Source organism: Chaetodon trifascialis, chromosome 9 (assembly GCF_039877785.1).
Source record: "Chaetodon trifascialis isolate fChaTrf1 chromosome 9, fChaTrf1.hap1, whole genome shotgun sequence".
Classification (NCBI taxonomy): Eukaryota; Metazoa; Chordata; class Actinopteri; order Chaetodontiformes; family Chaetodontidae; genus Chaetodon; species Chaetodon trifascialis.
The window spans coordinates 29,541,278-29,568,945 of record NC_092064.1 but is presented as its reverse complement, the minus strand read 5'-3'; the positions used below and the strand labels follow the sequence as shown (position 1 = coordinate 29,568,945).

The 27,668-nt window shown below is 49.9% G+C and overlaps 4 protein-coding genes across 5 annotated transcripts in view; 2 read left to right on the top strand and 2 right to left on the bottom strand.

Moving 5' to 3' along the window:
• LOC139336391 (fibroblast growth factor 12-like) overlaps positions 1 to 12,609 on the bottom strand; it is a 34,267-nt gene extending 21,658 nt beyond the window's left edge. Inside the window, exon 1 of one of the 2 annotated variants that reach the window (XM_070970500.1) lies at positions 12,185 to 12,609. In XM_070970500.1, the coding sequence (XP_070826601.1) occupies positions 12,185 to 12,212 (28 nt within the window). In that variant the 5' untranslated portion in view covers positions 12,213 to 12,609. Of the gene's footprint in view, positions 1 to 936; positions 1,421 to 12,184 lie in introns of those variants that run through there. The other variant, XM_070970501.1, reaches the window with a different exon arrangement.
• The window catches only part of spcs2 (signal peptidase complex subunit 2), a 308,748-nt gene that overhangs the window by 280,244 nt on the left and 836 nt on the right, over positions 1 to 27,668 (top strand). The gene's annotated exons all lie outside the window — the stretch shown is intronic.
• On the bottom strand, positions 16,509 to 22,182 carry LOC139336388 (nucleotidyltransferase MB21D2). Its single transcript, XM_070970496.1, has 2 exons — positions 21,876 to 22,182; positions 16,509 to 19,678 (listed from the first exon to the last, which is right to left on the bottom strand). Exons 1-2 carry the CDS (start codon positions 22,129 to 22,131, stop codon positions 18,414 to 18,416), a joined length of 1,521 nt encoding a protein of 506 aa, XP_070826597.1. The 5' UTR covers positions 22,132 to 22,182; the 3' UTR covers positions 16,509 to 18,413.
• Positions 22,182 to 26,863, top strand: parlb (presenilin associated, rhomboid-like b). The gene is made up of 10 exons (XM_070970497.1): positions 22,182 to 22,778; positions 23,824 to 24,040; positions 24,113 to 24,253; positions 24,589 to 24,637; positions 24,729 to 24,824; positions 24,924 to 25,073; positions 25,177 to 25,247; positions 25,646 to 25,747; positions 26,104 to 26,201; positions 26,302 to 26,863. The coding sequence occupies exons 1-10, from the start codon at positions 22,702 to 22,704 to the stop codon at positions 26,423 to 26,425; spliced, it is 1,125 nt and encodes a 374-aa protein (XP_070826598.1). The 5' UTR covers positions 22,182 to 22,701; the 3' UTR covers positions 26,426 to 26,863.

The following is a 27,668-nucleotide window of genomic DNA, read 5'->3' as shown; positions in this document are numbered from 1 at the left end:
CACGCACTCACACACACACACACTCCCACACACGCACTCACACTCACACACTCACACACACACACACACACACACTCACACACACACACACACACACACACTCCCACACACGCATTCACACTCACACACTCACACACACACACACACACACTCCCACACACGCACTCACACTCACACACACACACACACACACACACACACACACACTCACACACACACACACACACACACTCCCACACACGCACTCACACTCACACACTCACACACACACACACACACACACACACTCCCACACACGCACTCACACTCACACACTCACACACACACACACACACACACACACACTCCCACACACGCACTCACACTCACACACACACACACACACACACACACACACACACACACACACACACACACACACACACACTCACACACACACACACACACACACTCCCACACACGCACTCACACTCACACACTCACACACACACACACTCCCACACACGCACTCACACTCACACACACACACACACACACACACACACTCACACACACACACTCACACTCACACACACACACACTCCCACACTCACACACACACACACACACACACACACACACACACACACACACACACACACGCCCTGTGTATTTGCATGCTGTTGAATATTGTTTGCATGTTGTTTTCTCAGATTTTCTTTCGGCGGTGAATTAAAGAAAGAATTTTAGAGAAAAGATGAAACAAACGTTAAACGACTTCAAAGACTTTAAAAGTAAAAAGTGTAAATGAAGTTTCGGTCGAGGCTCCTGCAGACATCAGACCACCTGCAGCAGGTACCTGAGGCCACCTGTCCTCCTGCCTCTGACCGTCGGCCCGGTGAAACCACACAGACCTGCGGGTCCTGAGTCTGGATCGGGACCTGGAGCTGGACTCACCCTGCTGGCTGCTCTCCCGGGGAGCACTGCCCTCCTCCTCGTCCGCCTCCTCTCCTTTACTCTCTCCGGACAGCAGACGACGGAACAGGCTGCAGTATCGGGTCATGGTCCACAAAAACCTGAGTCAGCTCCAGACCAGATTAGAGTCCACAGGCACTGATCGATGAGTCCCTTCAGTCAGTCAGAGGAGGACCAGAGGAGTCACTAAAACCTCCGTCTGATCCGGTCTGTCCCTCTGTCTGCAGGACAGACCTGAGACAGGTCCCGCCCCCCGTGATGACACGAGTCAGCTGTTCCACTGTGACATCACAGCAGGAAGAGGACAGGAACACACTCCTGATTCATCTGGTCTGTCTTCAAAGGAGTCAAAACCAGAATCTGAGAGTCCATCAGACGGAAGCTGGAGGACTCTGAGTTGCTTCTGTGACTGAAGACAGCTGAAGACAAACCAGCTTTCTTTACCAAGAGTCGTGCTCTGGGTCCAGGTCTGTGTTCAGGTCTAGAGTCGAGCTCTGGGTCCAGGTCTGTGTTCAGGTCTGGTGTCGTGCTCTGGGTCCAGGTCTGGAGTCGTGCTCTGGGTCCAGGTCTGTGTTCAGGTCTGGAGTCGTGCTCTGGGTCCACGTCTGGAGTCGTGCTCTGTGTTCAGGTCTGGTGTCGTGCTCTGGGTCCAGGTCTGTGTTCAGGTCTGGAGTCGTGCTCTGGGTCCAGGTCTGTGTTCAGGTCTGGTGTCGTGCTCTGGGTCCAGGTCTGGTGTCGTGCTCTGGGTCCAGGTCTGGAGACGTGCTCTGGGTTCAGGTCTGTGTTCAGGTCTGGTGTCATGCTCTGGGTTCAGGTCTGTGTCCAGGTCTGGAGTCGTGCTCTGGGTCCAGGTCTGTGTCCAGGTCTGGAGTCGTGCTCTGGGTCCAGGTCTGTGTTCAGGTCTGGAGTTGTCCTCTGGGTCCAGGTCTGGAGTTGTCCTCTGGGTTCAGGTCTGGAGTTGTGATCTGAGTTCAGGTCTGGAGTTGTGATCTGGGTTCAGGTCTGGAGCCGTGCTCTGGGTCCAGGTCTGGAGTCGTGCTCTGGGTCCAGGTCTGTGGGTGAGTGTGATCCAGGACAGGGTTTATTCTGAGCCTGTAAACAACAGAAGCTGGAAGGTGAACAAGACTATTTATATCTGAGCCTGTGCACTCTGATCCCTGAGCTTGACTAGTGAGGCCTTTTCTTAAAGGGAAAGTCCTTAAAGGGAAAGTTCTCTGGAGTTTTAAAGGTGACTGAAAATAATGACTGACTCTAAAGAGAGGCTTCATGTGTTTTTAGTGTTTTTAGTGAGCTGCAGTCTGCACATTGACCACTAGAGGACACCAAACCCTCCGACTGAACCTTTAAATACTACAAACATGTACTTAATTCCACAGTGAAAATAAACGTTTATGTGTTTGACTGAACGACGTTTCAATGTGATCCTCATCCTCATCAAAACTGTCCACTCTGAATGTAACCATGGTAACAGCTCCATCCTGTATCGCCACTCTTCATCATCTTCATCTGAATCTCACAGATGACTCTTCATGTACTCGCTGTACTGCATTTTTTATAGGATTACTGCAACCAGTACACTGCCATGTATGTGTGTGTGTGTGTGTGTGTGTGTGTGTGTGTGTGTGTGTGTGTGTGTGTGTGTGTGTGTGTGTGTGTGTGTGTGTGTGTGTTGGGGGGGGGGGGTCCTCCAAGGGCCCGGAGCAGCTCTGCAGCAGTGTGGGCAGGACAGTGAATCACTCTCATCCAGAGCAGTGTGTGTGTGTGTGTGTGTGTGTGTGTGTGTGTGTGTGTGTGTGTGTGTGCGTGTGTGTGCTCCATAAACTCCCACCTGGAAGCATCCAACCACACACACACACACACACACACACACACACAGGGTGGAAAACACATGAGATGTGATCTATATATGCGTACATGTATTTATACTAGAGTTGGTTGGTATCCAAATTTTGATACTGTCAAACTTCCCCACATTTTCCCGGTATACAGTATTACCGTGACTAATTAAAAATCACTTTGCAGGGCAGCGTGACGTGCGCGCAGTTCAGACGGTCAATGCTCACGTTAAGCAGCACCTGTCCTGACTTGTAGCAAAGCAGAATGACGAGAGCTCAGTTCAAAGCCTCCACCAAGCATGGGCACCCACACGAAACGTAATTCATACAGCACGATATGCGCAATATGTGTGATTATATGCGCATGTAACAAAAATGAAAATAAAAGTCACATCTGCTGATTTCACCACTTCACGCAAACCTCAAAAGCTCGGTATCATATGAAAGCAGAGAGTCTGATGATGAAGATGTCTGCCTCCTCACTGTGTGATGGAAACTGGGCGAGCTAGCAGCCAAAGAGGAGCAGAAACACCTTTGCTGAGTCGTACAGTACGTCTTACCTTTGCTGTTTTGAGGTCAGAAGTTACATTCAGCCTGAAAACACGCTGCTAATGTCTCCTCCTGTGACTCTGCGTTAGTTTGACATCAATCACGAAGGTCCTGCCTGTTTCCATAAAGAGGAGGGGGTTTCTAGAGTGGAGGGGGCGCTCTTCATGCCATAACCTATCTCTGGGTTACTTCCTGCTGGATCGTCATTGGTGTTTCTATGGTGAATGTGGGCGGGTCGCTGAGCTGTTGACCGGCGTAACCACAGTTAGTTTCAGCGCTGCGTCTCACAGAGGACTCTGCTGAGCAGCCCCAAGTCTGATTTCACTCTTTTATTTGCATTTCGTCCTTTTATGAAAGCAAAGAACAGCAGCAAGCAGAAAAAGGCTGAAAGCGTTTTCAACAGAGGAGTTTCTCCGTGTGCTTGGACGAGATGACGGTCCTCTGCTCAGACACGCCCATATGAGCACCTGGACACACCTGTGTTAAAACACCTGGAAAACTGCTCAGGTTCTTTTTTTAGCATGTGCTTTTACACAGTCACCTTTTCCTCGAGTAAAAATTCAAGCAGATACACTGAACGGAGTGGACTTCATTTTGTGATGACGATGCTGCAGTCATGTTAGACCCTACAGACCTGTATGCGCAGCATTTTGTAACGACGGTAATGAAACTGATACCGTCGCTATCTTTAGATAACGGGATCCCTTATTACCGGATTACCGCCCAACCCTAATTTATACACACAGTGCGTCTCCTCAGGAGGTCGAGGGCTTTGTCACACAAACAAACATGGCTGACCACACAAACAAAACTGACTCTGCTTCGCTGTGATGTTGCGTTCAAGGCCCCAAACGCACATTCAGGACGTCAAATCCCTGGACTCAGTGTCCACCTACAAAGTCCCAAAGTGTCCACACGGGTCAAACAAACTGGATTCACAGCAAACATTTGACTGATGTCCAACAGTGCAAATGTGCAGTGTTGATGTTGGACATGTCTCTAAAGGTCAGAGGTCAAACGTCCAAACGCTGATGAAGCTTTGATGACTCCGATGATGAGAGACACGCAGCAGGCTGTGAACTACTAAAATATCTCTGCAGAAGAAGAAGCAGAAGTGCGAGTAGAGTCAAACACTGAGTCCAAACTGCTGAGTCACAGCTGACCTGGAATCTGTTTGGACTCGTTAAACTGCACAAACTCAGCGAGACAACCTGAGCAAAGCGTCCCCAAAGAGACGCGTCAGCATCTCTGCAAAGCCTCCTGGACAAGGGTGTTATGGGTAACTGTAGGCCACCGAGCGGCCAGCACGCCTCCAGAACGAGCCAGGAGACGGCAGAGACATGTCCTCCTCTACAGTCTGTCCAATCAGTCTTTGTTCTGTGAGGACAGACGGCTGCAGAGACGCTCAGACTGCTGCAGGTTGTCCTCCTGCAGACAAAACTCAGGGACGAAAACACACAACCTGTCAAGGAAAAAATCCATTTATTGTCTGTGATTATTATGGTCTGCACGGCCAGAGAGACAGACGCAGAGACAAGACTGATCGGCTGAATGTCCAGAGGTATTAATACATTAGAAATACAGTTTCTTATCAGACTTACAGTATTTGTAGTACTCTGTCAGCACATGCAGTATTTCCTCCAGGCGTCACGTCTTCAGGAGGAACCAACGAGCCGCAGAAAGGAAGTCCGACAGTATTTAGAGACGGACCAGTTCGAACGAATACAGGGCCGTTTCTCAATATGCGTTCTTCTCTGTTCTTGTGTTCTTGTGTACTTGAGAAACGTCATCACTCTGAGTCCAAGTACGGTTCCAATTCTCAAGTCCGCATCTCGACAAGTACACTCAAATACCCGGATGTGTTCTTGCCCCTCCCACTTTATCGAGGATGCATCGGATGGTGAACCACGTATCCCAGAATGCATTTCGTCGCAATGATGCCGGAGGAGAGGACTCACAACTATAAGTTACAAGTTTGGAAATACTGCTGTTTCAGTAGTACGGAATGTGGTTTTAAGATTATTTTATGTGAGAAAGTGGACGTTAAAACTTTAAATCTGCGGTCGATTCATCACGATAGCGCGTAGTTTAAAATTTGCTCCAAAGTTTTCGGAGATGTGTCGTCCTGCTAACGTCATCAAGTACGCTGCTGTCCCAATTGCAGAATGACGGTCCTGCGTCCTCCCGTCCTGGAGAGACTGTACTCCCAAGTCCAACTTGCTAAGTCCGAACTGCCAAGTTCGTAAGTCCGAACTTGGCGTACTTTGTATTGAGAAACGGCCCAGGAAACACCTAAGGCCTGAGGTCAAAGGTCGCCGCTGCGTTCAGTCACTGCAGCACTCAGATGTCCTGTGTGTGTGTGTGTGTGTGTGTGTGTGTGTGTGTGTGTGTGTGTGTGTGTGAAACTTGGTATTTATCACATTGTGGGGACAAACTGCAGGTCCCCGTAATGTAAATGATGACGTGAGGCTGCAGGCTGAGGACAGGGCTATGGTTACTGCGAGGGGCACGGGCTCCCGGGGGCTGTGGGGATCCAAGGGATGTCGGGACCCTTATTTATTTGTGGGATCAAAAGATCTTTGATCCTTAAAAAATACCTGGCCAAGTGTGTTGTTTAAAAATGCATGGTGGATGGTGCAGGCCAGCAGTGGGAACTTATATATTGTATATAATATATATTGTATATTTCTCCAAATACCCCATCTTTCCAGGGTCTCTGCTACACCATTTGGGGCTGTCACCACTTTATAGCTGACATTAAGATGTGAATAAAATAAGTGCTCGGCTTGGATTTAAGACGTGTCCGGGTAAGGCTCCAGGAAATGAATGTAAGTCTATGTGTGTGTGTTGCAGAAGAGCCTCATAAATAATTGAAAGGTCTGCTGACTGCTCTCTCTCTCTCCTCTCTCTCTCTCCCTCTCTCTCTCTCTCTCTCTCTCTCTCTCCCTCTCCCTCTCTCTCTCCTCTCTCTCTCTCTCTCTCTCTCTCTCCCTCTCTCTCTCTCTCTCTCCCTCTCTCTCCTCTCTCTCTCTCCTCTCTCTCTCCTCTCTCTCTCCTCTCTCTCTCTCTCTCCCTCTCTCTCCTCTCTCTCTCTCCTCTCTCTCTCTCCCTCTCTCTCGCTCTCTCTCCCTCTCTCTCCCTCTCTCTCTCACCTCCCCTCTTCCCTCTCACTCTCGCCTCCCCACTCTGTCTCCATGGCGATACTCTTAAAGGACTGTCCCATGGGTCCACAAACACATTATAATGCTCTCTCGTCCATTAGCTACATGCTAACACATTAGCATCGATTCTCCTCCACCTGTGCGTTTCCGTGCCGACACTTTGCATCACGTTTCAAGAAAACAGGGCAGTTAAAGATGAAGGTGCTCATGGAGGGACTGAAAACGTCTTCCTGTCCTCCTCCTGTCCTCCTTCTGTCCTCTTCCTGCCCTCTGAGGCTCTCCTTTAAATACAGGTGGAGTTAAATTAAGGCTGCTGACAGGAGTCACAGGTGAACCCGGGAAAAACGTGTGTTTGTGTTTCCTGAAGCTAAACAGAGAGACAGAGACAGAGACAGACACAGAGACGTGAAGCTGAACAGAGACACAGAGACAGACAGAGAGACGTGAAGACATGAGCCGTGCTCTGAGGAACACGTGTGTTCAAACACGTAAAGGCTTCACGTCACGCCGCCTGCTCAGCTGATCCTGAAGCAGCTGCTCCTTTAAACGCACACGAGCATGTGATCGGCTGTCGTTCCCTCTGAGAGTTTAAATAAAGTTTCAATCAAATTCAACACAAACACCATCAGCTGCCATTTAGAGCTGCTGGGAGTGATGCAGACAGACCAGAGAAACCAGTACAGAGAACAAAAGGCCATCCGGCAGGGAGGGGCCCACACACACACACACACACACACACACACACACACACACACACACACACACACACACACACACCAGCCTGTTTGTGCTGAGCTCAGCATCTCATGCTGCTTTTGTTCATCTCCAGTGGAGGACGTGTGTGTGTGCGTGTGCGTGTGCGTGTGTGTTCATGTGCAGAGCTCTCATCTTTAAACTCACCAATCAGAGCGTGGCTCATGTCTGGCAGTGATCTGATTGGAGGACATTCTGTCCCTCTGACACTGTGATGAACTGTGACAGTGTTTAATGTGTGTGTCTCACAGTTGTGTTCAGTCCTGTTGGACAGACGCTGTCGTCTCATGGCTTAATGTGAGACTGAGCCTCAGCTCCGTGGACGGCCTGTAAACTGTGTGCGTGTCCATTCAGTGTCTCCGGTGTCTCTGCTCTGAGCGGTGGTCACAACAGTCTTCGATCAGTGAGATCTGATGTCAGAATCAATACAACACGCCGACCGGCCGGCTGTCAGCACACACGCTGAAACTGAAGCTGCAGGTACACAAACACAGCGCCGCTCTCCATGTCAGGCCCCGCCTCCTTCAGCCTGTCAATCAAACCTCAGCTGATCCCGTGGTCAAACTGCTCCACAAGCCTCGACTCCACCTGTCCAGAAATCCCCCAAATAAAAGACGAGTGAAGGTTTGTCGGTCTGATTCGCTGATGGAGGAAACGACAGCTCAGGTGTTCACAGGTGAGCTGAGACGCAGGCAGGAGACGACTCACAGAAGACAGACGTCACTGCATCGACTCCTTCAGGGATGTTCAGGAGGAAAACAGGAAGTAAAGAACGGTTTGCAAAATAAGACGACGTGACACTTCCCGTTAAAACACAAAACATCTCCTTTCAAAGGAAACATGAGAACATGTTAGTGACAGTCCAGGAGACAGTCCACATGAGACTTTTCAGGTAAGAACCACACTGCAATGCTAAGCTAAGCTAAGCTAAGCTAAACTAAGCTAAGCTAAGCTAACCATGTGCTCTGTGTAGCCTCGTGTGTACAGCAGAGGCTCACCTTCACACAGGTGTGGGCCTGCTCTGCTCTTGTATCAGCGCTCAGGTGGGCTGAACATGTTGCACAGCGTGCGTTCGCCGCAGCAGAAGCTGACTCACTCCAGCTTCAGCAGAAACATCACACACTTCACTGACATCAGCACAGCTTCCTCTCAGCCACAGCTGAGGGACATCTGACGGTTATTTACAGCAACGCTGAGACTCCGTTTACAGAACACTGAGTCACCTCGAGCACATCGGCCGCTCTCTGATCGCATCCAAGACACTCTGAAGACGCTTTGAAGCAGCTCTGCAGCAGCTTCAGCCTCATTCTGTCCACGTGCTTTAGATGGGTCCAATCAGAGGACACGTCTCAAATCCTTCTTCTCCCACAGAACGAGCCAGCAGCCATGGACTGTCTGTCTCCACCTGTCTGTCTCCTCTGTCCATCTCCAGTCACTTCTACACGTGCAGTCAAATACAATCTGATCCGTGATCAGTTCAGACACTCAGTGATCTGTGAGGGTCAGAGAGCACCGAGACGACAGAACGTTCACTCAAAGTCCAGAATGGCACTCGTGTTTGTTAGCTGACGATAGTAAATATCTCATAGAGAGCTGTTAGCCTGAGGATAATTATATCTTTATGGATAGCTGTTAGCTTGAGGATAGCTGTTAGCTTGAGGATAGATGTTAGCTTGTAGATAATTGTTAGCATATGGATAATTACTTTGGATAGCTCGTGGATGGTTACTAGCTCATAGACAGTCTATGGGGAGTTGTTAGCCCATGGAAAATTGTTAGCTCATAGAGAGCTGTTAGCTTGTGGAGAGCTGTTAGCTTATGGATAGTTGTTAGCTCATGGAGAGCTGTTAACTGATGGAGAGCTGTTAGCTGATGGATAGTTGTTAGCTGATGGATAGTTGTTAGCTTATGGAGAGCTGTTAGCTTATGGATAGTTGTTAGCTCATGGAGAGTTGTTAGCTTGTGGAGAGCTGTTAGCTTGTGGAGAGTTGTTAGCTTATGGAGAGCTGTTAGCTTATGGACAGTTGTTAGCTTGTGGAGAGCTGTTAGCTTGTGGAGAGTTATTAGCTTATGGAGAGTTGTTAGCTTGTGGATTGTTGTTAGCTTGTAGATAATTGTTAGCATATGGATAATTACTTTGGATAGCTTATGGATGGTTACTAGCTCATAGACAGTCTATGGGGAGTTGTTAGCTCATGGAAAATTGTTAGCTCATGGAGAGTTGTTAGCTTGTGGAGAGCTGTTAGCTTATGGAGAGTTGTTAGCTTGTGGGGAGCTGTTAACTGATGGAGAGCTGTCAGCTGATGGATAGTTGTTAGCTGATAGATAATTGTTAGCATGTGGACAGCTGTTAGCTTATGGAGAGTTGTCAGCTTGTGGAGGGTTGTTAGCTTATGGAGAGCTGTTAGCTTATGGATAGTTGTTAGCTCATGGAGAGTTGTTAGCTTATGGAGAGTTGTTAGCTTATGGAGAGCTGTTAGCTTATGGAGAGTTGTTAGCTTATGGAGAGCTGTTAGCTTATGGAGAGTTGTTAGCTTGTGGGGAGCTGTTAACTGATGGAGAGCTGTCAGCTGATGGATAGTTGTTAGCTGATAGATAGTTGTTAGCATATGGAGAGCTGTTAGCTTATGGATAGTTGTTAGCTCGTGGAGAGTTGTTAGCTTGTGGAGAGTTGTTAGCTTGTGGAGAGCTGTTAGCTTATGGAGAGCTGTTAGCTTATGGATAGTTGTTAGCTGTCACAGCTTCTGTCAGCACTGAAACAACAAATTGTAAAACAAACAGGAAATGAGAGGCTGACTGTTCCTCAGTGTGCACAGCTTCTTGTTCAGAGGGGTCAGAGGTCAGACTCAGTTCGAAGAAGATTTTCTTTCAAAAAGTCTAAAATCAAAGTGCTGAATGTCACGTGGACGTTGGTGTGTGTGTCTTTGTTTTGCTGAGTCATCTCTACATTTGGCTTCTTCTTGTTGCATCAGTCAAAGCGATTTGAAACTGTTTGTCGTCATCGTGGCATTCGTGGACGACCAGTGACCCCTCTGACGGTGGCTGATGGGGGTCAAAGCTTTGCTCAAGGACACGAGTCAACAATCAAACCGTCCAGCTTACGTCTCCATCGCCTGGACTGAGACCACAGACCGTCTCAGAGGACTGAAGTGTGTCTGACACACAAACTGAAAGAACTGCAGCTCCCAGAATGCATCACTCCGTATGGACTTCCTGTTAAGACACACCCAAACACACACACGGCCCGCCTGAGACGAGCCAAACCTGGTCGAGACGATGCAGCTTCTCTCCACGAGCTGCAGAGGTGAAATGCTAAAGCGTCTGCTCCGTCCAAGCAGAGTCTGCAGGAGTTTGACCACCGGGGACGACCGTCTCCACGTGACCACAGAGTCCACATCACACAGTCATTCTTCACATGGTCGCACTGTCGCTGCTGCTGAGTTTAACTTTTATTCCTGTCTCTCTTGGTGTCTCTGCACGTCTGTCTCTGTGTCCTGCTTTTGACTGACAAGAATGAAACACGTCAAATGTCTCCTGGACACCTTCAGCGGGCTGTGAGGTCATCAGTCAGGAAATGGATTCATGCTTTTAATGAATACTGATGCTGACAGACAGAGTCCATCATGTCCATCATGTCCATCTCTGTATAATAACTGAGGGATTTATATTTCATGTCTTCATCAGTGACAGAGGACGCTGCTTCAGCCTCTGCACGTCTCAGCTGCTGGACTTCAGGATCAAACACACACTGCTGTCTGTCTGCCTGTCTGTCTGTCTGTCTGTCTGCCTGTCTGTCTGTCTGTCCGTCCATCTGTCTGTCTGTCTGTCTGTCTGTCTGTCTGTCTGCCTGTCTGTCATTTATCAAACAGTCCTATCTGTCTGTCCCTCCTGTCGGTATCTGTCCCATCACCTGTCTGTCTGTGACCTCTAGCCTCTTGTCTTTCTTCCTTCCCTCTTATCTGTCCCTGACCCTCCCTGTCTTACCCCCTTGTTGTCTGTCTCTCTGCCCTTACACCTGTCTTTCTCTTGACCTCTGACCATTTCTTAAACTTCCTGTCTGTCTCTTACCTGTCTGCTTGCCCTTGTGTCTCTCCCCTGGACCTCATACCTGTCTCCCTGTCCTCCCAGACTTCTTTTACACCTGTGTATCATCATATCTGTCTTCCTGCCTTCCTGTCTGTCTTTTGACTGTCCTGTCTGTCTCTCAGACTCTTTGTCACCCTTGCCTCTTTTTATCTGTCCACCCTCCAGCCTGTCTCTCTCTCCTGTCTCTCTGTCCAACTTCTTCTGCATCTCAACCCCCCCGTCTCTCTCACCTTGACCACATGTCTGTCTCTCTGCCCTGCTGTCTCTCTCTCTGTCTCCCTGCACAAACCTTTTCTCAGTGTCTTCTTTTGTTTATTTACGCTCTTACCTGTCTCCCTGCAGCATCCCGTCTTTCCTCTCAGACGGCTATCTGTCTGTCTCACCCCCTGTCTCTCGCTCTCGTTTACGCCTCCTGTCTCTCCCTCGGCCCACCTGTCTGTCTCTCTGTTTTTGCAGCATCAGGCTTCTCTCAGCGTTTCAGCCGTATGGTTAAACACACACACACACACACACACACACACACACACACACACACACACACTGCACCCCATCCCATAATAACCACACCTAAAAGCTCCAGTGCAGCTGCATTCTGGATGTGAGCGGCAGGCAGGGCAGCAGGATACCGCAGTACACTTGTACCCAACATGCATCACTCCCTCCACCCCTCCATCCATCCACCCGTCAGCCCCTCATCCCAGCAGCATCTCCACCCTCAGCGGGAAAAAGCACCAAGCCCCCCCCCCCCCCCCCCCCCCCCATCCCTACAGTGTCAGGAAACTTCCATCCATCCCTCCATCAGCACCCACCCCTCCACCCTGCCTCCACCCTCCCTCCGTCTCCTACCTGCCGGTGCCTTCTCTTTGCCCTCCATCTCCCGATGCGGTTCGGTCCGGTTCGGTGAGGTGGTCCTCTCGCCCCCGACACAAATCCACTCGCCTCCTTTCCTTCCTTCCTTCCTTCCTGGAGCAGCTGCGGCCAACGAGCGTCGAGCCGGAGAGAATGTGATCGGTAAACAGCCGCTGATAGATCGATACCGGCGGGAGAGAGGAGGAGGATGAGGAGGAGGAGGAGGAGGAAGAGGAGGAAGAGGGAGGAAGGAGGGACACCGGGAGGAAAAACAGAAACAAACCGCAGCGTTTTCTCTGAAAGCCTCCTCGCAGCGGGGTTTCCTTCCTCTTCTTCTTCGCTGTTTTTTTTCCTCCTGCGGACGTTGAGGCTCGTGCGTTCACCTGTGCTGTGTCCGCGCTCAGCTCGCTCTCTCTCTCTCTCTCTCTCTCTCTCTCTCTCTCTCTCTCTCTCTCTCTCTCTCTCTCTCTCTCTCTATCTGTGCTCGCGCCGTGTTGCTGCAGCCCACGTGACGTCACCGCCGGAGGAGTTTTTAAGGTGACACGATGGTGATGATGATGATGATTTGAGGAGGATACCTGCAACAACTTTTAATATCTGGAGGCAGTAAGGGTGTATGTGTGTGTGTGTGTGTGTGTGTGTGTGTGTGTGTGTGTGTGTGTGTGTGTGTGTGTGTGTGTGTGCGCAGCATATCAAACGTGAGAAGCTCAAACATCAGATGATTCCATAGATGATCAGTTTCATTCATTCATTGATCCACTGATCGTTCAGCTGTTGGAGTTTAATTTGTAACAAAACAAAATCATTTTAATAAACTTTCTATGTTTGTGTGTAAGCGTGTGTGTGTGTGTGTGTGTGTGTGTGTAAGCGTGTGTGTGTGTGTGTGTGTGAGTGCGTGTGTGTGTGTGTGAGTGCGTGTGTGAGTGTGTGTGTGTGTGTGTGTGTGTGTGTGTGTGTGTGTGTGTGTGTGTGTGTGTGTGTGTAAGCTTGTGTGTGTGTGTGTGTGTGTGTGTGTGAGTGAGTGTACTCAGTTACTTTCCACCGCTGGCTGATATCAGTGAGTCTTGGCTTCACAGCTGCTTCCTGTTTGTTTCCCGGGAGGCTTTTAATGTGAAACTGTGCAGGAAGTGTTTCTGTAAAAGTAACTTCACAAGCTGATAAAAAGTATGAAAGTGTGTTTGTCAGCTACAGGAAGTGTTCTGGCTCTGGACTGAGTCACCAGGCGAGACGGCACAGGTGAGTCTTCATCCGTCTCCAGCAGCATTTGGTGGTCTTTGTGATCCCAGCGTGGGGGACGGGCTGCAGGCGTCAGAGCTGGCAGCGTCCCGGTGCCTGAGCAGCAGCACAAACAGCATATGTTGAGTTTATATTTGGAGGATGATGGATGGTTTCCGGCTGGCATGGCGAGCGCTCGGATGACGGCGAGGAAGAAGTGAGCATGAGCACAACGCAGCAGGAAACAGAGAGATGGAGGGAAGAGACGAGGAGGAGGAGGAGGAGGACAGGTGCTGAGACAACAGGAAGCCAACATATACCACAGAGGAAGAGAGGAGGAAACAATGAGGAGAGGAGGAAAGAAAACATGAGAAGGAAGGGAACAAGGGAGGGAGAGGAAGAAAGAGAACATGAGAAGGAAGGGAACAAGGAAGGGAGAGGAGGAAAGAGAACATGAGAGGAAAGGAAACAAGGAGGGGAGAGGAGGAAAAAAAACATGAGGAAAGGAGACAATGAGAGGAGGAAAGAAAACATGAGAGGAAAGGAGACAAGGAAGGGAGAGGAGGAAAGAGAACATGAGAGGAAAGGAAACATGAGAGGAAAGGAGACAATGAGAGGAGGAAAGAAAACATGAGAGGAAAGGAGACAAGGAGGGGAGAGGAGGAAAGAGAACATGAGAGGAAAAAAGGAAATATGAGAGGAAAGGAAACAATATGGAAACTGTTGAACGTTGGATCCATCAGCTGGACGCGGGCGATGAGACGGTCGTGTTGTCCTCTCAGCTGGATGACGATGCTAACAGCTGTTTGCTAACTGTTTTGCTAGCTGTCAAAAACATTTTATTAATGACAAAAACATCCTGTAAATTCAATCTTAATTCTTTTATTTAGGCCCATAAAAATGATTTAATGGTCGTGAAAAAGCTGAAGAACACGTGACCTCTGATCGGACTGACGGACGCATTCGTTTCCAGCCAACGCCGCTCATTTTCTCTATTTTGTGATTGGTCTAAAACAGGATCCAGTCAGTGAGCGGAGGCCTCTGATTCGCCAGAGCTGAAAGGAGAGGGCGGGGCCAACCAGTCAGAGCAGGGGCAAAAGAGTCAGGGCTGAGATCAGCTCACCTGCTGCTGGGCGACGTGGACTGAACACGAACGGATCGAGGCTCAGATGGCAGCGTCTGCCTTCTTTACACTGTTTCTTCTTCTGCACACATAAACGTCTCACACCGGGGCCCCCTGGTGGCAGCGAGACGTAACTGTGTCTAAAGGACATCGCTTCAAAGAGCTCAAACGATCGGCGCAGCCAATCGCTGCAGGCCTCCTCGTTCCTCCACTCAGGTTAAGAGTGACGTCTTTCCTTCTCTCACTAAATGAGTTAGACGGCCATCAGGACAGGAAGTCTGACTGACGTCTACTTAACGTTAATATTTAATACGCTGACAGTAAACCGCAGCGCTGCTTCCTCTCAGACTGAAGTCAAAGTGGTTGAAGACGAGAACACAACAACACATTTCCAGCACAAGACGATACAACGAGTACAAACGGAGAACAGACTGCGAGGGCGAGTTTCTGGTTAAAAGACTTTATGATGAATCGACTGTACAGTGAATTTCAGTGGAAACCTTCACAGACGGGGAGCTGCCACCTGAAGGACCGAACCATCCAAGTCCACATCACAAAGAGACGACCATCAGAACGAAGCAGAGCAGCAGGACACAGAGAAGAGAGTCACAGTTCAAAGGTTCTGAACAAACAGAGGAGTAAGGTCAAAGGTCATGGCGCTCAGAAGAACAACACACTGATTACATTTCCACCAGGCAGGAGTGAGTGAGTGTGTGTGTGTGTGTGTGTGTGTGTGTGTGTGTGTGTGTGTGTGTGTGTGTGTGTGTGTGTGTGTGTGTGTGTGTGTGTGTGTGTGTGTGTGTGTGTGTGTGGCACTTTGACGGTGTGACAAACATCTGAGTGTGTGTGTTGGTGTGTGTCGGTGTTGGGATTCAGTGGAGGGTTGGTGTCCTGTGGTCCGCCAGAGTCTCCATTAAAACCAGTTCTAACAGAGTTGGTGTGTCTTTTAGTCTCAGCGCTACATGTTGTGTGTGTGTGTGTGTGTGTGTGTGTGTGTGTGTGTGTGTGTGTGTGTGTGTGTGTGTGTGTGTGTGTGTGTGTGTGTGTGTGTGTGTGTTCACTAATTGCACTTGAGGATGAGGGTATGGATCACATTGCCAGTCAGATATCTGCAGGTTTTTTGGCATTTTTCTGGAAATGTTTGGGACACAACGGAGACAGAAACTGGGACCGACTCGTCTTCAGCACAACCAGCTCAGGACCAACTACAACTCCCATGATGCTCTGACAGCCAGTGCCACAGATACCTTTGTTCAAGGTGGGCATGAACAGATGGGCTGATCTACCTGAGCTGCAGGAACACTGAACCTGGTTTCTGTCGTAAAGGTTCAGTTCTAGAACTGGACTGATCAGTCCTCATGAATGAACTCTGAATTCTGTTCAAAGACGTGATTCCTCCATCTTTAATGAGTCCTGGGCCTCGCCGGCGGCGGCTCGGTCTGCTGGTTGTGCTGCAGCAGAGTCGAACCTTTGACACCCAAAAACACAAATAAAGCAGCAGAAAAAGTTCAGTCAGGTTCTTCAACACATGAGGTCTCACAGACACATGAAGCTGATTGAAATCAGGAGATCTGATCAAAACATTGACGACCAAAGAAAGTGACGGAGTGAGTGGAGAGCGACAAAAAGAGTGACACTCGGCTGATAATGGTCCCAGAGCAGCAGATTAACCTGAGTGTTAAACTGTGGCTGCTCAGTACACAGTGATGCTGACCCACCTCGTCCACAGACAGGTCCTGGTCTCGCCGTCGTCTCTTGGCTGTAAGTGAATGAGGTCCACATACTCGGCTCTGATTGGTCGTTTCTGATGGTCACTGGTGCACACACCAGAAGATGTAGACATGATGACCGAAGGTTTACGGCAGGAACCCGATGTTAGAGGCTGAGGAGGTGAACCCCCTCCCGTAGAACCCGTCATGTGTTTACATACTTGGCTCTGATTGGTCGGTTGTTTCCTGTTGTTGCCACCTCACTGCTGCACAGCTAAGTCGTTCAGTACCTGATGACCACGGGACTGACGTGGTCTTTCCTCACGCCAGAGGACGTTTGCATAAAAGCTGAACTGTAGTGACTTCTGGACGACTTCAGAGTCTCTGTGAAGCGGCAGGCGACACAACGTGTTTCCAGAAGTGTCACATATGATGAAAGACGTCACGTCGCGTCTTCAGTGTGACGAGAGCCTGTGCGTGCGAACGAGGTGCGAGATCGGACCAATTCAGACATTCTGGGAGAATAAACTTTGTTCACGTCTTCAGTTTCCTCAGCACTCCTCAGTCTGTCTGTGATGAGTTCAATGACTGCATCTGTGGACGTTTAAGAACAGTCCAAAGAGTCCATGCAGGAGCTTCACACCGACGATAAAGATCAAGTTCACCAGGTCGAGAAGGAGGAAGATTCCCAGATCAACCTCTCAGACATCCGTCATGGTGAAGGTTCGGACCAGGCTACTCTCTGGTCAGCACAGACACTGGTGAGGTATTACTGCAGTATCACTGTGTACTTGGTACTATTCCACTGGTTAATATACACATCTAAAGCGTGCAGTGCGACCATTCTTCAGCAGTGTCACCTGTCGACTGGCATGACGCATCGCTTCGGCATCAGGACGAACACGACGTCCACCATCGAGAGGAAAAGTGGTGTTTTTTACATTCTGTGCAAAATTAGACGAAAAGTAGTCCAAACATCATCATCATCATCGTCATCATCTTCAGTCTCTATCTCTGCCTACACACAGCAGTGTTCAGTCATTGTTCTTCTATTTACAGTTAGTTTCTACGTTAGTACCATCGTCCCCCAGCGGGGCTAAGACATTCGTCAGAGGGACAAAATCCACCTTCAAACAGAACTCTGTTATCTTTACTCCTGAGTTTGAGCCATTTTTCACCCTCAACTCCTGAACGTGTCTACAGTCTGTTCAACGGTGCTGCTGCTTAAAGTTTTTTTCAATGAGCAAAGACGGTTTTACAGCTTTAAGCTTCAGAGACAAACTGCTGGACGAGGAACCAGTGGGGACGACAGGACGTCACCATGTCAACGCTGAGCTCACAGGTCTGACTTTTCATCAAGGTGAGATGAAGGAACTTTCTCTGGACTCTGATTGGACGTGTCGTCATTATGAGAACAAGCAGTTAAAATGATTTCATGATACAGCGAGCAGCTACTTCTTATGACTGAAACACCGTCATCAGATTCTAAATGACGAGACGTGAGACTGAATTTCTGCAATCAAAAGTTTGTAACATCTTTGCTCAGACTTAATTTTCTACTGAATTTTTAGTCATTTTTGCTAAACTGTCAAAATCAGCTACAGCTCGATTTAAAAATATGTGTTACGGGTTTATTTTTACAGCTGCAATGACTGGCCGTGATTACGTCACACTATAAAATACTACCTTCATTTTACCTGATCACTACAAGCTACCACATCTTCAACTGGATCAGTGAACCCAAAGTCCACTCTGAACAAGCTTCTGCGACGTCTTCAGGAGTTGCTGCTTTCGCCTCATTTGCAGGATCCCTGATAATGAAACTAGCGTGACGAAGGAACAGCGATGCCATCTCAAGGTGGATTTTCTCCTCATCCCTCAGTTTTAAAAACATCCTGCTGCTATTCAGCTGTCTATTTAAAAGGCATTCAGCAGGTTAAAACACAGGGCACACAGTGAAGAGGAGGGAAGAGGGCACAGGGAATAGAAAAATAAAAATAAAAAAACTGTGGCAGACACAACTAGACGATCACCTCACTTCACTCTGTGGCAGAGAAACATAAAAAAATGTAAAAAATAAAAGTTTCAGAGGAGGTGGGGCACCAGGTGAGGAGAAGAAAGGCAAAGAGAAGGAGGAGGAGGAGGAGGAGGAAGAGGTCTAAGAGAACGTTTCTCAGTCTCAGAAGAACTTGTCGTCGATGCGGAAGTGCGGTCGCGTGACGTCGTCCGGGTTAATGAAGACGGAGATGGACTTCCCCGGATTCTCTGTGACCAGCTGCTGAAGCTTCTTGGCCAGCCGGTCGTCCGGCTGGTTCTCTCCACCAGCGTCGGACTGCGGCGACGGCAGGTTGTTGGCGCTGCCTCGCCACTGCAGGTCCACCGTCAGCCGGTTGGCAGCCTTGGCGTGCTCGATGGTGGTGCGGAGGTGCTCGGCAGGGTCGGAGCGCACCGAGGACAGTTTGCGAGCGTGCAGCATGGCTGTCTCGTCCGACAGGTGCTCCAGCATGTTGCACTGGGGAATGAAGTAATTGGGGCACATCTTGTTGACGAGACAGTGCTGCAGGTCGTCGATCAAGCCCAGCAGGAAGTGGGCAGAGAAGTCATCCTGCGCCAGGTAGTTGGCCGGGAGGCGGTCGCAAGCCCACAGCATGATGCTGCGAAGGTGGTACGGGCTGATGGCTTTGGGGCGGGACAATAGCTTGATGATGATGGCTTTGCAGGCCTGGTATGCCTGCATCAGGCTGGACGAGATGCACTTCTTCAGCTGCACCTCGCTGCGAGCGAAGGAAAGGCGCCACTCGTTCTCCTTGCGGCCTTTGTAGGAGCAGGCAGGGACGAGGTAGAAGCCGCTGATCACCTCTTCCTCAGTGATCTTCCCGTCCCAGAAGTGGTTCTCCATCAGCCAGCTCTGAGCAACGGCCGGCCAGCCTTTAAACGACACCACGGGGACGATGTCGTACAGCATCCGGCTGCTCCCGACTCCCAGGATGATGGAGATGATGGTGCCATTCCTCTCCACCTTCTCCACTCTCGGCATCCCTCTCTGCGGCTTCTTCTGCACCTCCAGAAGCACCAGGGAGATGGACTGGTAGAACCAGTCGGCCACCAGAGTTGGAGAAAAGAAGTAGTTGGTGGTCCCGTTGATGTGGTCGACGATGGTGCAGCAGTCCTTCCACTTGTTGATGGTTCCTTCGTCAAAGAGGCGGAGGCTGAGCCAGGAGTGGCCCAGGGCAGAGTGCCTCATGTCCAGGGTCACCGGCTGGTTGCGGTCGTGGAGTTTGAGTGCCGGGACCAGCAGGGTGAAGTCCATGTCGTAGTCCGTGCCGCGGGCGTAGACGCTTAGCTCGTCCAAGTCCATGTCCACCACACCCTCCCGAACTCCCCCCGACAGAAGGAGGTACTCGTTGGCCACTGGGAGCTTTTGGTCCAACTTCTGGACCATTCCTGTGGAACAATGGAGGCAAGACGCAGTTAGAAGAAGAACTAGATCATATTAGAAACCGACACGGTCACAAAAAGCACACAGAGCTGTCTTATTGCAGCATGGTCTGTGGTTGATGGCACAAAAGATCTCCTGAAACTCCATCCGGCACGTCTCAGTCTGAGCTCGTCGTCACTTCCTCAAACCTTTAGCACCAACTGATCGATCAAGATCCACTTCCTGCTCAGATCGAGCACACTGGGGCCAAACGCATGAACGACGTGTTCGCAGAAGGCCATGAATGCACCATTTCCTACACCAGGTACGAGCACCCTGTACGTACATACAGCTTCAGCAGAAATAAAGTGAGACAGTGATCATGAAGACCTGAACATCCTGGAGAAGGCTTGGTCGGCTTTGACACGAGACAGTGAGGATGAGACACGTATTAAGACAGTGATTCAAACATTGTCCAGGTTGTTTAAACGCTTCTTTTATTGTGATTTCATTTTTGAAGTCTAGTTCACTAAAACGTTACTTTAACATTCGTAAACTTCCTCTGAATTATTACTGAGTGACACATTTAATCTTTCTATTAACATTCAAGCCTTAACTTCCCTGTTAATCATAATTTCATTGAAGATGCTTCAACGTGAGCTCTATGAACCAATCACTGAGGCCGTTTCAAAGACGCAGTTCATTACTGAGGACAGAATAATCCAGGTCTGAAGGAGACTTAGAACGTTTGATTTGATGCTTATCGGTGGATTAACTGGTAGACTTGTGTTTTCCTGTTGGTTCATCAGTAAAAGTCAGGTGAGACTGATCTTTAATCTCAATTGGCTGTTTGCTGATTTAAGTTGGTTTAATGTTGTTTATTTGTGTCATGCTGCACCAAAAAAATCAGATTAAAAACATCAGATTATTCAGATATGAAACTGACGATAGGAGGCTGGACACAGGGACGCAGGGACGCAGAGACGCAGGGATGCAGGGACGCTGTCCTGTAGGAAGCGGCCCAACAGAAATCATCTTAGTTCATCAATTTGTTGATCGGATTCAACGCAGTAGATATTCGCTGATAAATACGAGCTGTGAAAACATTGTGTTGTTGCCCGTCTGGACATTACTGTTGTGCTGACAGGACCTGTCCACATCTGTCCACATCATGTCTTCAGGAACATCTGATTTGCATTTGGAAGCAGGGGAATCTTTGTGTCAGCGCACTCGAACGCAGCATTTAAACTGAATATAACTGAGCAGCTCAGTCAGATGGAGGCAGTGTGTGTGTGTGTGTGTGTGTGTGTGTGTGTGTGTGTGTGTGTGTGTGTGTGTGTGTGTGTGTGTGTGTGTGCGCGCGTTCAGTGTGATGCGGTCTACTATTTTAATCCAGATCTTGGAGGAGATCCAGAGTCCTGATGAAACTCTGAAGTCAAACCTGCAGTTCATCCTCCTCGTCTCTTCTTCCTCTCACTTGCGATCACGATTAGCCGTCGCTGCTGCTAATAAAGATTTATTGAAACAGAGGAGTGACCTCACTGTGAGAGGAACACATCAGGAGGAAGAGGCGGCGACGACTCACCGGATTTGTTAAAACTGAGTGTTTACACCTTTAAGGTCAGGTTACCTTCAGATAATCAGCAGGTGTTGTGGTGCGTTTAAAGCCTCGTGTGGGCAGAGGAATTACAGGTGACTGAGTCCCCTGAGTTTAGCCTTTAAGGCCCCCGCTGCCATCAGCACTGTGTGGACAAACACAGCCTCCTCATTCACTTCAATGAGTGGACGGATGTGCACGTATGTTCACACACGTGCACATCCGCCGCGGTGGAGGTCTGTCACGTGGGCGCTGCTGTCTGCACTGTTTTAGCCTCAGATCTGATTCTGGATCAGCAAACAGAAGCGATACTGATCACAGAGGTGTTTTATGACTGCTGTTTGTCACACTGATGCTCTCAGCAGGTCTGCGTCTCACCTGAGCTGCACACAGGTAGACCAGCCTCAGCACCTCTGAGCAGAGGAACACCCACATGCTCAGAGTGCTGTTTGAGAGCCCTCTGCCTCCACCTGCCCTCCGCTATCAGCCTCGACATGAACCAGGTGGAGTCTGACGGTTTGAGGCAAGCTTCGGTCTACCGGCAGCTTCCCGTCATCAGGACAAAAACACGGTTTCCCGTGAAGCCCCTCTGCCTGCTGCGTTCAGTGTCTGTGTGTGTCCCTCACCCAGCATGGAGAAGATGAAGTCCTTGGCCGTGTGGATCTCCAGAGCCCGCTGGTCGTCGTACTCCCGCTGGTCGTGCTTACTGAACTCCTGGATGAGCCGGTTCAGGTCCTCCATACGGGCCGCCGACCTGAAGTCGAGCTCGGGCCCGACGCCGCCGCCGCCGCCGCCGTGCAGCAGCCTCCCGGAGGCCATGGTGGGGCTGTTCCCGAGGCTGCCCGTCGAGCCAGCCCGACTGGAGAGAGCAGGAGCCGCCATCTTTCCTCCGCGGTCACACACAGGTTTACTACTGATGATAGTACGTCTGCTGGTCCGCTCCGAGCCGAGCCGAGCCGACACAGACCACACCAAACACAACCACCGGAAACAACAACTGGACTTCCGCTGCTCACCGCCTTCAAAATAAACGTGCTGGGTTAAAGTGGCTGGTTGCTCGAAGTGTCACAAAATGTGATTTCAGTCATTTTATTAAATATATTTATTTAACACAGACAGAGACAGACAGTCTGTTCTGTGTCTTGTGTACTTTTATCTTGACCTTTCTGTGCCACTGTTTTCTTCTCTTTGTAATATTTGGGCAATAACTGGTGCAATAATCTGTGCAATTCATCCTGTACATAACAGTCCGCAAATACAATTTCTAATTTAAGATAATGTTTTTTTTACATACGTGAAAGGTGTGTTGTTGTTGTTGCTGTCCCAGGCGTGCAGTGTCTGTCTCTGTCCTCTAGGCATCGCTGTGTTTCCTCAGCGGCTCTCGGAGCTCCGTGTTGACCCGGAAGTGAACGACCTGCCGGGCTCGGTCAGTCTTGGTCACCGGGCTCCACCATGGCTTGGAGGAGCTGCGCCGTACTGCTCAGACTGACCAGAGAAGATGTTTTACAGAGCTGTTTGAGGGGAGGCAGGTCAGTGACCACGGCGGGCAGACGGCCGCTTCCCGCGCTTCTGCCATTTTCCGCTCGCGCTCAAGAGCCGTTACTTTAAAGCGGATGTTAGCCGGCTAACGTTAAGCTAGCTGTGTAGCTTAGAGAACGTTAACTGGGCTAACGGCCGCTCGGTTGTGTGTTTGTCCAAGTATTTATGTGTCTGTACAGTTTAATGACACCATTCTCAGTTTATTTTGAACGTTTCTCCCTCTAAAATACAGATTAATACGGTGAAATACTAGTGACACTTGGTTTGCAGGTCTTTCAGTAGCTGTTTGTCATATAACGTTCATATAACTAACGTCACAGTTTCAGCTGTTTCACAATCACCCAGAAAACACGTAATAAAGTTAACATGGCGCCGTCTGAAGTGGATTTCAGTCTTTAGATAATAACTGCTGGTCATCTCCAGTTCTGCACAAAAACACCTGTACGTGCTTTAAGAGTACAGCGTGTATTAATACTCCATCACAGCTCCTGAAATGTACAATATGTGGGTAGCGGTGAGACGCTGCAGTCAGCTAACATGAAGGTTAAAGTGTGGAAACACTCGTTTCATCACGTAAATAGAAACAAAGTGTGTGTTGGCTGACTGAAGTCTGATGATGATGATGAGCAGCAGCTTTGAGGATGAAGAAGTGTCACCAGACTTCAACATTATGCAGTTTTCCTATGAGTCAGGAGAAACTTCATAGAGTACAGCTCAAAGACCAGCGCAGACGCACATATTAATGTGAAGTATGTTAGTGTGGCTCAGAGTTAGTTTAACAGCTGGTCTCTGATCAGTTCAAACGCAGTCTGACTCATTTTACTAAGCGATGAAACCGAAGCTTCATTCAACGAAGCCTCGTCTTCACGCCTTTGACTTCGTCACACATGAGTCACATGACCGGCAGCTGACGGACGGCGAGACGCGCTCAGTGACTCAGGTGTCCTCTGAACTCTGAGCAGATGTGGACGTCCTGAGTGACGTCTTTGGTCCTCCAGGTGAGTCTCTGGTTGAAGTTCTCCTTCTGTCCACCAGGTGGCCTCACAGCCTCCAGCAGAGATGCGGCTTCAGGAAAGCCGCCAAGAAACCAGAATCCAAGAGGGTGGAGGAGGAGCTGGGACCCCCCCACACAGAGGCTTCTGAGGCTGCTGTCCCCCGACGGACCTCCACCCCCCACTGGGAGCCGCAGGCTCCACCCAGCTCCCCCCGGGCCTTCGGACGCCTCCTCAAGCCGCTCGTCTTCACTGTGGGGGTAGGTGAAGCTCACCCATCGGTGGAGACGACGGTCAGGTGATGTCACGATCAGGTGTTGACTCCATGTCAGTTTACAGGCTGCTCCTTCGGCGCGGCGGCCATCTGGCAGTACGAGTCCCTCAAGTCTCGAGTCCAGAGCTACTTTGACGAGCTCAGAGCTGATTGGCTGGGGAAGCTGCGACCTCAGAAACGAGGAGACGTCCGCAAAGAGGTGAGAAGGATGACGTCACACACCTGTGTCGGGCTCAGGTGTGAACGCTGCCTGAAGGATGAAGGTGCATCATCATCATCATAAGTGCTTCGATGTTCAGACAGCAGAGTTTGAAATGACATCACAATCAATCATCACACACACACACACGCACACACACAGACTGAACAAGCAGTAAGCAGTGATGTCATTGCAGCTCATACATGTTACCTGTTGACCAGGTGAGCAGCAGCTTGTCCGTGTGGTCAGGGATCAGGTCTGAGGTGGATCAGGTCTGAGGTGGATCAGGTCTGAGATCTCCCTGTTTGAACTCTGATTGGCTGTTTGTGTTTCAGATCAACCGGTGGTGGCACAGCTTGAGTGAGGGTCAGAGGTCAGTCACAGGTGAGACACCACACGCACGCTCCTGTAGTTAAAGCTCTGACCTTTAATGAACTCTAAGAATCTGACCCTGTTTGTTTTTTTCATTTCCCAGGGATCATTGCGGCGAACGTATTGGTGTTCTGCTGTTGGAGAGTTCCGTCTCTGCAGCGCTCCATGATCAAATACTTCACGTCCAACCCGTCCTCCAGTGAGTGTCTCGCTGTTCCAAAGCTCTGCAGCTGACGGACGGGTCAAACATGGAGGAAGTGAGACAGGAAGTAAAAGTGTTGTCCTCTGTCCCCCGCAGGGACGCTCTGCTCTCCGATGCTTCTGTCCACGTTCAGCCACTTCTCTTTCTTCCACATGGCCGCCAACATGTACGTCCTCTGGAGCTTCTCCACCAGCGCCGTCTCCATGCTGGGCAGAGAGCAGTTCATGGCCGTCTACCTGTCCGCAGGTACGGCAGCCCGACGCGCCGGGTCGGCCATCTCACATCTGATGTTTGCTGCTCGTCCAACGCTGTCCATGTTTGCACTGATTTGTCTTTTCTGTCGGTTCAGGTGTCGTTTCTACGTTTGTCAGTTATGTCTGTAAGATGGCCACCGGGAGGTTCGGCCCGTCTCTGGGAGCCGTGAGTAACCCGTCCTGACCGGACTGTCTGTAGACCTGCTGGGACTGAGACCTGCTGGGTCTGTAGACCTGCTGGGACTGAGACCTGCTGGGTCTGTAGACCTGCTGTGTCTGTAGACCTGCTGGGTCTGTAGACCTGCTGTGTCTGTAGACCAGCTGGTTCTGTAGACCTGCTGGGTCTGTAGACGAGCTGAGACTGAGACCAGCTGGTTCTGTAGACCTGCTGTGTCTGTAGACCAGCTGGTTCTGTAGACCTGCTGTGTCTGTAGACCTGCTGGTTCTGTAGACCTGCTGAGACTGAGACCAGCTGGTTCTGTAGACGAGCTGAGTCAGCTCTGTCAGGTGTGATCTCACCTGGTTCTTGATCTCGAGTTCACATGAGCTGGTTTTTGTTTCCAGTCTGGAGCCATCATGACCGTCCTCGCTGCCGTCTGCACCAAAATGCCTGAAGCCAAACTGGCCATCCTCTTCCTCCCCATGTTCACCTTCAGTGCTGGAAATGTAAGTCACCTTCACCTGTCTTCATTTGTCTTCACCTGTCTCACCTGTCTTCATTTGTCTTCACCTGTCTCATCTGTCTTCATTTGTCTTCATCTGTCTCACCTGTCTTCATTTGTCTTCACCTGTCTTCACCCATCTCACTTGTCTTCACCTGTCTCACCTGTCTTCATTTGTCTCACCTGTCCTCACCTTTCTTCACCTGTCCTCACCTGTCTTCACCTGTCCTCACCTGTCTTCACCTGTCTCACCTGTCTTCATTTGTCTCACCTGTCTCACCTGTCTTGCCTGTCTCACCTGTCCTCACCTGTCCTCACCTGTCTCACCTGTCTTATAATAATCTGATCCTCTCTCTTCAGGCTCTGAAGGCCATCGTTGCCATGGATACAGTGGGTGTGGTTTTGGGATGGAGGTTTTTTGACCACGCTGCTCATTTGGGCGGAGCCATGTTTGGAGTGTAAGTCACTGTTTTGACCAATCACAGCTGAGCTCTTAGGACGATCAGTAGTTCTGTGTTTGGTCTTTTTCCCATCATGCTCTCTGCTCCCTCTCTCCAGCTGGTACGTCCTCTTTGGTCACGAGCTGATCTGGAAGAACCGAGAACCTTTTGTCAAACTCTGGCACGACCTGAGAACCCGCGGGGGGCCGGGCGGAGGCGGGGACAGAGGAGGCTCCGTGTAGGACGCTGAGCCACCGGGGCTGATGGGAAAAAAGTCTGTAAAGATGTATAGAATGTACAGACGAGGCTGCGGCGCTGCATCGGACCCCGGGACAAGACGACCTCGGGCGGTGATGTCACACAAGCACCTGGAGTAGAAATGAGCAAAGCGCCATGGAGACAGAGCCGACGTCCAGACGGACTGAAGACACAGATTTGACTGATTTTAGCCAATGAAACGTCCCCAAACAGACGCTGAGCCAGACGTCTCACTTTAAGACACCGATGAGTTTACACGATGAACTGGATCCAGCAGGAGGTTTTAAATGACGTCTTCAGACTCTGGAACCAGAACCAGAACCAGAACAGGACGTCAGGACGTCAGATGTGTCCTCAGTGTTTGTCTCTTCCTGTTTATTTATATTTGTTGGTTTCCTTTGAAATAAAACAGTAAAATATGAGAAAATGCTGCTGACTGATCTGTGACCAGCCTGAACCAGAGACCAGCCAGAGACCTGGACCTGAAGGGGCTCAGCGCGTCCAGCCGGTTTCAGTCTGAGCGGAGTGACGATGAAGACGCCCCCGTGTGGACGAAGATGACTCACAGGTTTCAGCAGTTTGATGAGTTCAGGCCGAGTCGTTGACTGTGACCTCAAACATGAAGTCGCTTTGAGAAAAACAGTTTAAAGTCCACCAACCGTCACACACACACACACACACACACACACACACACACAGTGAGGACACGCAGCACACACACACACACACACACAGGCGCGCACATACACAGACATGCACACACGCGCACACACAAGCACGCACATACACAGGCATGCACGCACGCACACACACACACACAGTGAGGACACGCAGCACACACACACACACACATACACACACATACACACACAGGCGTGTCTGTGCTGTTGATGTGTGTGTGTGACTGTCCCTGCTGCAGGCCGAGTTTCCTCTGAAAAGAGAAATGAAACACACACACACACACACAGTGAGAACACGCACATACACACACACAGTGAGAACACGCACATACACACACACAGTGAGAACACGCACATACACACACACAGTGAGGACACGCACACACACACACACACACACTGTCACTCAGTGTCCATGTTACACTTCTGTAGTAACGTCTGGAGTTCTTCAGCGTGTCCTTCCTGTCCAGTGAAAAGCTCGTATCTCCCGCTGTGTTGCTGTTGGATGTTTGTGCTGAACTGAAGGATGAAGAGTTCCTTCTTCTTC

Coding starts and splice junctions, on each gene's coding strand:
- LOC139336388 (XM_070970496.1), bottom strand. CDS start 22,131: ATGGCGGCTCCTGCTCTCTCCAGTCGGGCTGGCTCGACGGGCAGCCTC. Junction 19,679..21,875: donor CTTCATCTTCTCCATGCTGG/GTGAGGGACACA, acceptor ATTGTTCCACAG/GAATGGTCCAGAAGTTGGAC.
- parlb (XM_070970497.1), top strand. CDS start 22,702: ATGGCTTGGAGGAGCTGCGCCGTACTGCTCAGACTGACCAGAGAAGAT. Junction 24,041..24,112: donor CGCTCGTCTTCACTGTGGGG/GTAGGTGAAGCT, acceptor ACTCCATGTCAG/TTTACAGGCTGCTCCTTCGG. Junction 24,825..24,923: donor CACGTCCAACCCGTCCTCCA/GTGAGTGTCTCG, acceptor TGTCCCCCGCAG/GGACGCTCTGCTCTCCGATG.